The sequence below is a fragment of the Chrysemys picta genome, chromosome 3 (assembly GCF_011386835.1).
Source record: "Chrysemys picta bellii isolate R12L10 chromosome 3, ASM1138683v2, whole genome shotgun sequence".
NCBI lineage: Eukaryota > Metazoa > Chordata > Testudines > Emydidae > Chrysemys > Chrysemys picta.
In genome coordinates, this window is record NC_088793.1 from 100,615,486 (window position 1) to 100,627,678 (window position 12,193).

The 12,193-nt window shown below is 38.8% G+C and overlaps 2 protein-coding genes across 11 annotated transcripts in view; one reads left to right on the top strand and one right to left on the bottom strand.

The window, feature by feature from the left end:
• LOC101951994 (A-kinase anchor protein 7) overlaps window positions 1-12,193 on the top strand; it is a 166,760-nt gene that overhangs the window by 107,399 nt on the left and 47,168 nt on the right. For 2 of the 9 annotated variants that reach the window (XR_010599653.1, XM_065588641.1), the window contains one exon: window positions 4,509-4,774. The exons of the other annotated variants lie outside the window; for them this stretch is intronic. Coding sequence is in view for 1 of the 2 variants with exons in the window: in XM_065588641.1 (XP_065444713.1) it covers window positions 4,509-4,540 (32 nt within the window). In the remaining variant the exon portion in view is untranslated. Of the gene's footprint in view, window positions 1-4,508; window positions 4,775-12,193 lie in introns of those variants that run through there. 9 annotated transcript variants of the gene reach the window in all.
• The window catches only part of MSH5 (mutS homolog 5), a 210,006-nt gene that overhangs the window by 38,250 nt on the left and 159,563 nt on the right, over window positions 1-12,193 (bottom strand). The window lies entirely within an intron of this gene.

Sequence of the window (12,193 nt, forward strand, 5' to 3'; positions counted from 1 at the left end):
GGCTTTAACATTACAATCAAAATATCCAGTCCAACCACCCATTGAAGACAACGGAGGTTTTTCCATGGACTTCAGTGGGTGGTGGATTGGGCTCAAAGCGAACAAAAGCAGCATGCAGCCTTCCCAGGTTATGCAAAATATTGCTGGTGCGTTATGGTGTAGTGAATGGAAGACATAGAAAAAGTGGCCTATATTGGATAAAGGCAAGATTATTTCTCGAGAAGGCAGCTTTGTAATATAAATATCTGTGGTGAACGTTGACTGTACATATGTAATTTAATGTGGCAAGAATCAGGTTCTCTTTTAAAAAGGGCATAGTTAAAATACTGTATACATTTGTATTGCTGAGTTAAGTGTCAGCTGAATTGTATTTTTTCCTTACAGTGAACCTTTATATGAATTTTCTTAAAACACTGTACAATAAAAAAAAAATCAAACCTTTTAATTTGTACATTTTTGTACTGCATCTTTTCACCAAAATAATTCAGTTTTGTAGTATTTCCAAGAGTGTACATTTCAATGTGGTTTTGAATAATGGGGGAGGATAGAGTGAAAGAAGTCAATCATTAATTCTTGCAGGTTTAACCATAGGGTGTATTATTCTACTACTCTAGACCAAGCGTAAGGAACATACATACATACAAACAAACTACAAAAAACCCACCACAACCTGTGTATTTCAGGGTTGTCATGTGGATGATTTCCAAAGATTTCCCACATTTCTTCATTTAAAAAAAATTAAGAATTCTTGGCAACATCCTAAATCAGTAGGTGTTCCCAACACACCTACCATTTGATACTAACCTTCCTTATGGGCTTCGAGACCTGGTTGGATTGTAGATCCTGGGGGCCGAAATTCTTTTACTTCCCATAAAAAGCAGATTTCCTACATCTTCCCCACCCTCTTATGTAAATACCACCACCAGTATCCTCAAGAAGAGCTTAAGCTCTTTGGATCAGCTAGACAGTATTCTGGAACAGCAGAAGCTTCTTTCTACTTAGAAACTGAGTGCTTTTAATGATCTCTTAGCCTCGTTCAGCTCATGAAAAGAGAGATACTCCAAGACTCAAAACTGAGATTTCTGCTTGATGGAGCCTAGTACTACTACTTTTGCAATGAACTGGCACTAGCTTTTGTTCTTAGTGTTCTTACACAGAAGGTGACAGATCAGTGTCAACCAGTATCTACCTCTTCCCCAAATTCTGTCACTCCAATTACAGGAAATTGATCTTGTCATACACCCACTTGGTTCTCATGAACGATCCCTATTTTTGGAAAACTCTCCCCAAGATACTTGCTAATATGCCTTGGGGATCATTAGTATTAATCATTCTTTGATTAGGCTGCCATTTTAATCTTATATGGCAAGAATTATTGTAGTTATGCAGTTATTATAATATAAATAGACTAACTGGTGAAAGCCTTGTCTGTTTGCTAAGACTTCTAATCAAAAATGCCCTTTGCATTTTTTAAATCAATTTTCAAGAAATGTGAACGCAAAGTAAACTAAAGTCTCAATCTAGTAAAGCCCTTAAGCATGTACTTAACTTTAGACAAGTGAGTATTCCCATTTTAATCCATGGGTCCAGTCTCATGCTTAAAAATTAAACATACGTTTAATTGCTTTGCTGGATCAGGGCCTAAAACATAAGTGCATATTAACAAATTATCATTGACTGTGGCTGCCCAAAGTTTATTCAAGTGGATATTGAGACTTGATATCTACAAACTGTCAAGAATGTTCAGAAAGAGAAGGGTAAACAGAACTGGGGTTACACAGCTTGTCCTAACAGGACACTTGGCTGTATGGTATTGCTTTGTTTAACCAGACTTCTTTCCTGCTTAATATGCAGCTACATGCAGCTGGCTTCCTGAAGAATTAAGACACTGGGCCCAATTTTGTGTTCAGTTATACACTTACATAGATGCATCCCATCAATTGTATCCATGTACCAGAGTATATTTGGCCCACTGTTTTTCAATCGGTTGCAGGGCACAACTGAAAAATATATTTCCATTGTCTCAAGTACCAGGGGGTAGCCGTGTTAGTCTGTATCTACAAAAACAACAAGGAGTCTGGTGGCACCTTAAAGACTAACAGATTTATTTGGGCATAAGCTTTCGTGAGTAAAAACCTCACTTCTTCGGATGCATTTCCATTGTCGGATATTTCCATTGTCTGTGTTATTTCAACATTACTGTTTTCTTAGTTAGTTTTCTTGATTAGGAATATTTGTTTTCCCTTGTGCATAAAATATTGCATGTTGTCTTTTTTGGCCCTGTAGAGGATGAATGAGACGGGTACACTTAACATTAGTGTCTCTCTTGCTTTGATGACTGGTTTCACTTTTGCCCTGTAATTGTGTATTAGTATTCATGTTTAATTCACTCGTGCTGTAGAATATGGATCATGTGTTTTTCCTTTTCTTCTGATTAGGCTGACAGTATATGCTTAAATAAGACATTTTTAACTCCCAAACTGAGATTAATCTCTATTAACACAACTTAATACCTGCTATGATTATTTTAAAACCTCATGGATCTCTCTGCTTTCTTTTGTTGCTGGTACTGGAAGAAAGTAATTCATATAGGAACAGTATCTGGGTAGCCGTGTTAGTCTGTATCCATAAAAACAACAAGGAGTCCGGTGGCACCTTAAAGACTAACAGATTTATTTGGGCACACTAGTTCTCCACTTGTGAGGTAACTCCCTTCTCTTCATGTGTCATTATATAATGCCTGCATCTGTAATTTTCACTCCATGCATCAGAATAAGTGAGGTTTTTTACCCATGAAAGCTTATGCCCAAATAAATCTGTTAGTCTTTAAGGTGCCACCAGACTCCTTGTTGTTTTTATATAGGAACAGGTGACTATTAACTTATTGGCAAAGTAATAAACATGCAAAATGGTAAAAATAGTTAAACTGAAAAGCTGATTAATACTTCTTGGTCTTGAAAAGTGAATTGTCTTTGAGTTGAATACAATTCCATCTGAAACGGTGCATACCAGACATAATATTTGCTTTACACACATTATACTTGTTCTGCACAAATAAGTTAACTCTCTCTACAGGGAATACAAAATATTCATATGAATCCCTAGTTTGGGCTACATGGCTTTGCTGCAGATTTTTCATTTATATTAGGCGTTAGTTTCATGGCATTTATGTGTTTCTTAAAACAGGGAAAACAAACTTAATTCCATGAATCGAATAGTAGCCTGGTATGGATCCCTAGAAATTCTCAGCACAGATTATTTTTATCACTGATCAAATTGCTGTTATCTAGAAAATGCTTCTTTCTTGTTACTCTTACAAAACGCCATATGGCAATAGATGAGTTTTCTTTTAAAACAGATCATTTACAAACTTCAGTTAATTCTTATCAGATACTTAACTGGTATGGTAAGAAACAACTGTACACTAAATCCATCCCATGTGTTACTGCATTCCTTACTTAGGCATATGTCCCACTGGTTTCATGCTCTCTCTTATATGCAATAGGAGCTGGATATCTCTTATTTGACAGGAGTTACACCTCAGGCAGTGTGCAAAATCAGGTCCTACACTGGGAAGAGTTTGCCTGCTGGCATCTGAGTAGAACCTTTTTATGACTAAAGAAAATGTTGCCATTCAGAAACAGACTGACTGCAGTCAAAAGTGGTACTAGAGATTAGAGAACCCTCACCTTCCCCACCCCCTTTCCCACCACACTTCAGCAATCTTTAAGAACTGGTAGCATTGTTATGGGTTTCAATAATTAAGGTCATTCTTATTTTAATTCCACAATATTTATGAATGCTGGGATATTTCAAATGATGGAACCAAGAGGGCTGTATTTAAAAGGGTGTTTTCTCATCAGAAATAAAATAGACAAACCAAAGAATAAATCACCTTCGTAGTCTCCACTAACTCTTTTTTGTAAATATTAGCATGCATTAAAGTCTAAAATGGACTTACTGTTTTAAAATCTATATACCATTTAATGTATACAATGTGCAAAATGTAGGTTAAATCTCACTTTTTGGCTATAGCAGAGAACCCGATCCTGATTCCATTGAAGTCAGTGTCAAATTCCCACTGAATTGCGTGCAGTGAAGAATATCAGATGTTGCCTTTTTCTAGGGACTGACTCTCTGCCCTAAGGTTGAGAACTATGATTTAATAGGTCTTTTTCCATCTCTAAATCCTGTGACCCTCATTTCTGTTTCCAGGGGGAGAAAACACCAAGCCAGTTAATTTCTAAATTGGCTATTTTTCTACCTTTTCTCAGCACAATATTTGGCGAGTGAAGGCAAAGGAGAGGGTATAGCTATGCTTGATTAATTTTCTTTTTTCTAGTGGCCACAATACCTATATTTTAAATAGCAACAATTCCTTTTTCACTTCTCTGAAGACACATGCAAGAAAAGTATGACGTGTGGGCAGCATTTTTGTTTATAAGTTGCATCCTAGTTATAAGAGCATATGGCAAAAGTAACTTCTCTCCCCCACCCTTCACTGTCAGTCCTAAAGCAATTACATGAGGCACCAGGATAAAGAGGTGGAGCCTTTTCGTTCACCATAGCTTCCAGCTCCCTTCCCTTTTCTCTCGCTCTCTTTTCCCCTCCCTTGTCTCTCTCTGAGCAGAATAAACAGTTTCTTTACAGACTGTAGACTGACCTACAGTTTCTGTTTCGGGTGCACACACAGAGGACGAAGAAGAAAATAAAGCAGTAGGTGCCATGGGCCAGCTCTGCTGCTTTCCTTTCTCAAGAAATGAGGAAAAAATCAGTAAGTGTGACTGTTTTATGCAGTACTATATGCTTGTGACTGTTGTGTGCTGCTATTTTAGATTGAGTGTACAGCTAGAGAAAGCAGACAGAATGATCTCTTGATCTTTTTAATTAAAGGAACCAGTTGCAGAGGCTGGGTAGGGGTAAGTGGAGGCTAATTGATAAATATGTATTTACACTAAGCGGATTAGATTTTTTTTTTGGTAACAAGTAAAAACCAAAAAAAAACAAAAAACCCTATTGTGTCTGATTTTCTCTCTCATCATTCTGGCAGCTCATTTCTATTAGCAGATCCACTCACGGTAAATATCATAAACAGTGCTTTATAACAACAGTTTAAAAACTTATCAGATGTACAATAAGAGATGGGGAGCATTTTGATATTGAAAGCTAACACATTTAAGGTAGCTCTCATTAGCAATATGTACCAGGAAAGATTTTGTTGATAGAGTGGTTGAAAGAGGACATAGGAATCATCAGTTCTTTTGTCCTTTATGATGTCGTTCACATATGGAGTTTTAAGATGACCAAGGGATGGAATAGTTGCACTGCATCTCAGCAAGCAGAATCATCCTCAGTGTGTTTAGAATGACAGTCAGGCATATTTCCATTAGTGTTTGTAGTCTGGTATAGTTGAATCAGAAATAAGTGTATTTGATTTTCTCATCTTCCTGTGCACTGAATCAAATTAGCTAATTTGTCTGGAACGCTGGGGTTTTAAAATTTGTGATGAATATGATGCTTTCCTTAAGCTTGGTTACACAATGAAATATTTACTTTTGACTTGCTACTCAGTGAAACATTTCCAACCCTTCTGTCAGAAAATCCAAATTTCTGTCACTTTGTTTCTGAATTCAGTTTTAGCTAGGCCCATATAATTCATGAACTCTGGGCCAGGGAATCTTATTTTCTGCATCTGGTTTATATTTCCTGCTCCTTGTTCCTCAGGAAGGTGTCCAGGCACGGATAAAAACTAAAGCCTCCGTCAGTTAGAAAACAAAACTCTACACCAATAATGCAATAGACTCAGATGTCATTCAAACTGACTACTCAAGAATGCGAGGTGTCTGCTTTGAAATATTTTGTGTTTTATATAGGAGGGAAAGGAGGATATTATACATTCCGTGTAAAAGAAAAGAAAAAAAAAAAGCAAGGCAGACTTTAAATCTGTTTCAAAAGTTTTTCTGTATCCTCTACACTATTCCTTCATCTGAAAAAGCTGTAAGCTAACAAGTTCCAACATCCAGTAACCAGCTCATCTCTAACTTGCCAAATAGGCGGAGCCAGGCATCAAGTAGAAGTTCTTAACTAAGACAGAAAAAAGCAATGGATTCTTCCAAGGCGCCCCCCACCCGCACGCTTCTCTACCTCACTCCCTTCCCATCCCTCTTCTGGCTTTTTCCTCCAGGCAGCACCACACTTATTATATAGTACTGTGAATAATGATGGAAATAGCAATTAACAAAATACAGCCTCAAACATCTTGCAGTCTAACAGACATATACAAGTTAACAGTTCAGGAGATTCGATTGGCAAAGGACAGTGTAGGATGGCTTGAAGAGAAGAGCGGCGGGGGGGCACTTGGCATGTGGTAACTGAGAGGAACAAAGTAGCAGAGGGCAGCACAGAAGTGAGGGCTTGTTGAAATGGCGAGTTAGCACATGGTACCCTGCTATCTTGCCGTATAGACAAGCCCTGGGAGTGGGAGGAGGAGAAGAGTAAGTAATGAGAGGATAGTTTTGGAGGAGATGAAAAGCAGCAACATAGATAGAGTCAGAGTTTTGCAGATCTTTGAAGGTCAAGGTGAGGGACTCAAGCATTTTAGAAAGAGAGGGGAAGTCAGTAAAAGCATATGTTGAAGGTGGAACATTTGGTTGGAGCCGAAGGAGAGAACTCTGTTTATAAGCTTTTACCTTAGGCCACCACGCTCTTTGTCAGAGAAAGAGAAAGAAAAAGAAAGGACCTTCTTATGCTTCCTGCTATTTGCTGGCACTGATTCACGTGTCCCATTACTTCACCGAGTCTGCTCTACTGCATGCAGTTCTTCCTCCCACAGACTGACCAGAAGTGCTGTATATGGTAGTGCATTCAGCATAGCTATGCCACAATCAAAAAGGATGTTTAAAGCTCAGCAGGGAAGTGGCATAAGGAAAATGGATTTTACATCCATTTTCATGCTTCTGGCGTTCCATCATGGTGGTGGCCTCTTCAAAGAATTGTGTAGGGGAAATTAAACAGGGCTTTGTATTGCCAGTAAACTACCCTGCACAGCAAACAATACTGAGGTGGAAATCATACCCATGTAATGGTTCTATATGGGAACACAGGGCATTTTAGATAGAGACAAGGATTTGTGGTAAATACTGAATTACAACTCCACATCAAATTGAGAATGAAAAAAAACCCCAAACAATTACCACTTGGTTATAATATTCCTTCAACGGAAGTTCCTTAACTTGAATACGGTGAATAAATGTGCCTCACTAAGGAGAGTAGGTAGCTCACTGAAATATTTTTCACTCTAGAGATTTTGGTTTAAATCTAATTTGGGCCAGTTCTGAATGACTTTGGCATTAACCAAGGGCCTAATCCACATGACAAAGCCATTGCAAATTTAGCACTCCTGGAAATCAGTGCTCAGGAGAGTCCATGGACTAAAACAGCTGTGGGTGTTGGCTGGTCAAAGACAAGACACATTATTAAGGATTTGCACAACCACCTGCTTACTTGTTCTATCCAGCTGCTCGCATGAGTGCTAATGTTTCTCTCTGCAAATCCTCGGCAAAAACGATGTAATTGTTACACATTGGGCCAAATGCTATACTCAGTTACATCCCATCGCGTTATAGTGAGTGCTGTGGCACTGCTCTAACAAAGCTTAATTTGCCTCACCGTGTGGGTTCTGAGTGAACGATTTTCCTTGACATACTTAAGGGCAAATCTTCTCCCCAGAACCTACCTTAAGCACTGAGCTCAGTGCTTAGGAACTCTGCCGAGGGAAGCAATGGAAAAAATTGTCTGCTTCTCCACTGTTTGCCACAGGCCATAGAACAGAGCCACTCAGTAAAGGCTATTGTAGTCTAAGGCTGCAGTAAACTCCATGGCTGTAGTGACTCAGCTCTGCAGGGGAAGTACCAGAGAAGCTATGTAGTGGCAGATCATTCTGGCCCATGCCCCTCCTTCAGCTTCATGCAGGGAGGCCCTGTGAAGCTGGGGTCTGTACAGGGGTACACAAACTGTATGTGGCCTCCCAAAATCCTGCCCTTATTTGTGTAGCAGACCCACTCTGATTCTATTACCAGAGAGCCTTCCACACCCACAGAACAGGAAGCAGTGTTTCTCCCTTATAAGATATATGTTGTAAGACCATATGGTACCCATACTAGGCTTGCATTGGAGATGCCTAGAGCGCTGTTGAGGTTGAAAGAAAAGTTGTTTTGATGAGTGAGAATAATCATTTTACAGATTAAATAAATTGTGAGTTATTAGGAAATTTTCCCCCCTAAATAAATGTAATGGAATGGAAAGTGCTGGAAAATTTAAAAAGAAAAAACAGTGAGTCAAATTCTTGATTACATCTGTTACAGCCCACTGAAGTCAGTGGGGTTGCAACAGATGCAAAATTTGGCCTAGTAAGTTTAAAGAGAGACTTATGAAAGGGGTAGTATATATCCCAAAAAAGAGCCTACACAAAGCACCCTACTACAGATGTAGTCTGTAACCTGTGTATTCTGAACAGAAATTATACTTTAGCGTTATAAAGCAGTACTACAGCCAAGCTATTGGACGCAGTTTATTTTCTCAATTTGATAAGGCTTTCACAATGAGACTTCTCTTAGCACTAATGGGGTTGCTTTCATAATACCCCCCCCCCCCACCATCTCAAGTTAAGAGGTTCCCTATGATATTTTTTCATAGGAACTAGACATTGTCTTGATTTGCTCCTGTCAGTGTTGAACATGCTGTCCTATTTCCTTGTCCCATTATCTGTTCCAGCATTAGAATCAATCGCTGTGGACACCTGGGGCCAAAAGAATCGCTGGGGTAAACCAGTGCAACTCACTGTATCTAATGGACGTGCGTCCATTTATGCTAGGTATGAATTTGGCCTGGAGTGTGTATTTGTGTGTGCGCTACATTTTTATGTATTTATTTATATTTTAGCCAAAGCACCTCAGTGCTAGAGCTGCTTACACTTATCTAAACACTTATCTCAGGGGCTTATTGTCTGGACTGAGGGAGCCAAGAGCCCTCTTATCACCCCCCTGAATTCCATATTAATTTGGCAAATATGTAATTGTATGAAATGTGCTGCATTTATAAGAATAAATCTCACAAGATCATCTCCTTTTTTACAGTTTATTCTGCCCCATAGGTACCTGTTGGCCCTACTGCCACCCGACTCCAACTGTAAAACCAAGGGTGTGGGTATCTGTTGGGAAAGCATAGAACTGTGGAAGAGAACTGTAAATGGTGAATATATAAAAAGAATTACTGGGTCAAACAGCTGCTGGTTTGAAACACTACAGGTCAAATCAAAGCAGAGTATGAAAATTGCTTGAATGCTGAAAAAGGTGTAATTTCAGAGAGTGGCAGTGAACAGCAATTTTGATTTAACTGGATGAAACACTTAATATGTTGCTCACTAGCTTTTTTAAAAAAAAACAAGTATTACTTATGGGGAAGTTAGTGCTCATTGAATTTGATAAATGCAAATACTTGTGAAAGTAAGGGAATGAACATAGTGCCTGGGGGCAGGTATAATGTGGACAAGAGCCATATAAGCTTTCACATACAGTCATGCCAATTAATCTCAATCTTGACAATTACACGTCTGCTTTCAGGCCTGGGCAAAAATTGCCCAATTGTACCAAACTATGCGCTGATTTTGTGGAGTCAATACATCTCTATTGGAGATGAGACTCAATCATTTGGGCCTTGAACAAGTTTCAAATCCAGGATCAAAATCCCCAAAGCTGCATGTAAATTAAGATGTTGAAATCACAATACATCCATCCTCTGACACATTCGGCAGCTTCTTACTTCTCTGGCCTCCTCCCACACTCAGGGATGATGTGAGGCTGAATTCATAGATGCTTGTAAAGTGCTCTGGGATCAGTAGAAGGAAAGAAATATAGAAATTGAAATTATTTCTTCAAGGCCAAAACAAAATCCTCTTCCATGAATTTTCAGCAGCAGATCCAAGGTCCTTGTTTTTACTCCACAGCTCTACTTTGGCCTACACCTAATTTCCCAAATTTGCTCCTACATCCATTCTCGGGACTGACCATGGGCTGTCAAAAGTGACCCTGGGATAATGGACCTGGATGAAAGCAAGGGCAGTTGTTGTTGACAATGAAAGATTTGTGGGAAGAGTTGAGATTCGAGAGAGAAGATGAGCTCTGTTGGAGCCATATTAAACTTGAGTTCATGGTGAGTCATCAAGAAGGAGAAGTTGAAGAGACAGGGTGGGATGGGCTGCATGGAGACAAATCTGTAGTGGATGCCTAGATTGGAGTTATATGTGTAGTGAAGGTATTTGAAGCCATTAAAACAGATGAGCTCTTACAGAGAAGAGGTGAACAGAAGGTGTCTCAGGATAGTCCCTGAGACACACAGAGTTGCCAGCTCTCACAATTTTGTTTTGAACCTTGCAATATTTTATTTGGAATTTGAAGCCAAACTTCTAGACAGAGGTGATTACATGAGACTCTCAGCTTTCTTTTTAAAAAAAGTAATTTTTTAGCACTCGTGATTGTGGAGAAAAGCTCAAAAATATGAACCAAGTGCTGACTTAAAGCAACACATACCACAGGGCAAATAAAAAAGAATCCAATATATATTATGTGTTTGGGGGTGGCAATGCTGCAGGGGGAAAAGAGGAAAAATAGGAGTAACTGTCAAAAAGAAGAACAGGAGTACTTGTGGCACCTTAGAGACTAACAAATTTATTAGAGCATAAGCTTTCGTGGACTACAGTGGGCTGTAGTCCACGAAAGCTTATGCTCTAATAAATTTGTTAGTCTCTAAGGTGCCACAAGTACTCCTGTTCTTCTTTTTGCGGATACAGACTAACACGGCTGTTACTCTGAAACCTGTCAAAAAGAGATACTGAAGGAATGGCTAAAGAGACAGAACCACCACTAGGAGAGGGTAAAGCCCCAGTTGGATACGATGCAGAAGTGTGTGATTTACAGTGTTGAAAACAAATGAGAGATCTTTCTGCGAAGATGAAGCAGAAGCCCTGAGATTTGGCTAAGGTAAAATTGCTGGTGACTGATTTTTTTTTTAAATGAAGAGGGCAGAAGTCAGAATTATCCATACATCTTGGACAGTGTGTAACTTGAAATGTTGTTTGTTCCTTTAACTAGATTTTGTATTTGTAACAAAATGGTTTTGTGAATAAGGACTTTGAATCAAGTTATTGGTTTTGATTCAGACAGTTCTGTAACACTTTTAAAAATTGGGCTACATGATGCTATTGCATGAATATTGGTTTTAAAGGCAAATAGGGTAGCAATGCAAAATAAGATCAGCTATACAACAGTTTACGCTATGTTCCAGCGGATTCATAGGATTGCAAATATTAGGCACCTCTCCACATCACTGGCAGGATGTTTTAGTTGTAAAACTAACTTCAACCTATGGAAATACTGGGTGAGTTGAGACATATTTGATTGCTTTACTGTCAGGTTATTTTACTGATGGCAAAAACAGCAGTATTTATATTATATATTTATTTAAGGGCACTCCCGACTATTTATTCCTAAATGGACAAAGGAAAACTGGAAGTTCATTGGTGTATAATCAAAAAAGCAGATTTTTGTTTGACCTAGGGGTGACCAGATGTCCTGATTTTATAGATTTCAGAGTAGCAGCCGTGTTAGTCTGTATCCGCAAAAAGAACAGGAGTACTTGTGGCACCTTAGAGACTAACAAATTTATTAGAGCATAAGCTTTCGTGGACTACAGCCCACTTCTTCAGATGCATATAGAATGGAACATATATTGAGGAGATATATATACACACATAGAGAGAGCATAAACAGGTGGGAGTTGTCTTACCAACTCTGAGAGGCCAATTAATTAAGAGAAAAAAAACTTTTGAAGTGATAATCAAGATAGCCCAGTACAGACAGTTTGATAAGAAGTGTGAGCATACTTACAAGGGGAGATAGAATCAATGTTTGTAATAGCTCAGCCATTCCCAGTCCTTATTCAAACCGGAGTTGATTGTGTCTAGTTTGCATATCAATTCTAGCTCAGCAGTCTCTCGGAGTCTGTTTTTGAAGTTTTTCTGTTGTAATATAGCCACCCGCAGGTCTGTCACTGAATGACCAGACAGGTTAAAGTGTTCTCCCACTGGTTTTTGAGTATTTTGATTCCTGATGTCAGATTTGTGTCCATTAATTCTTTT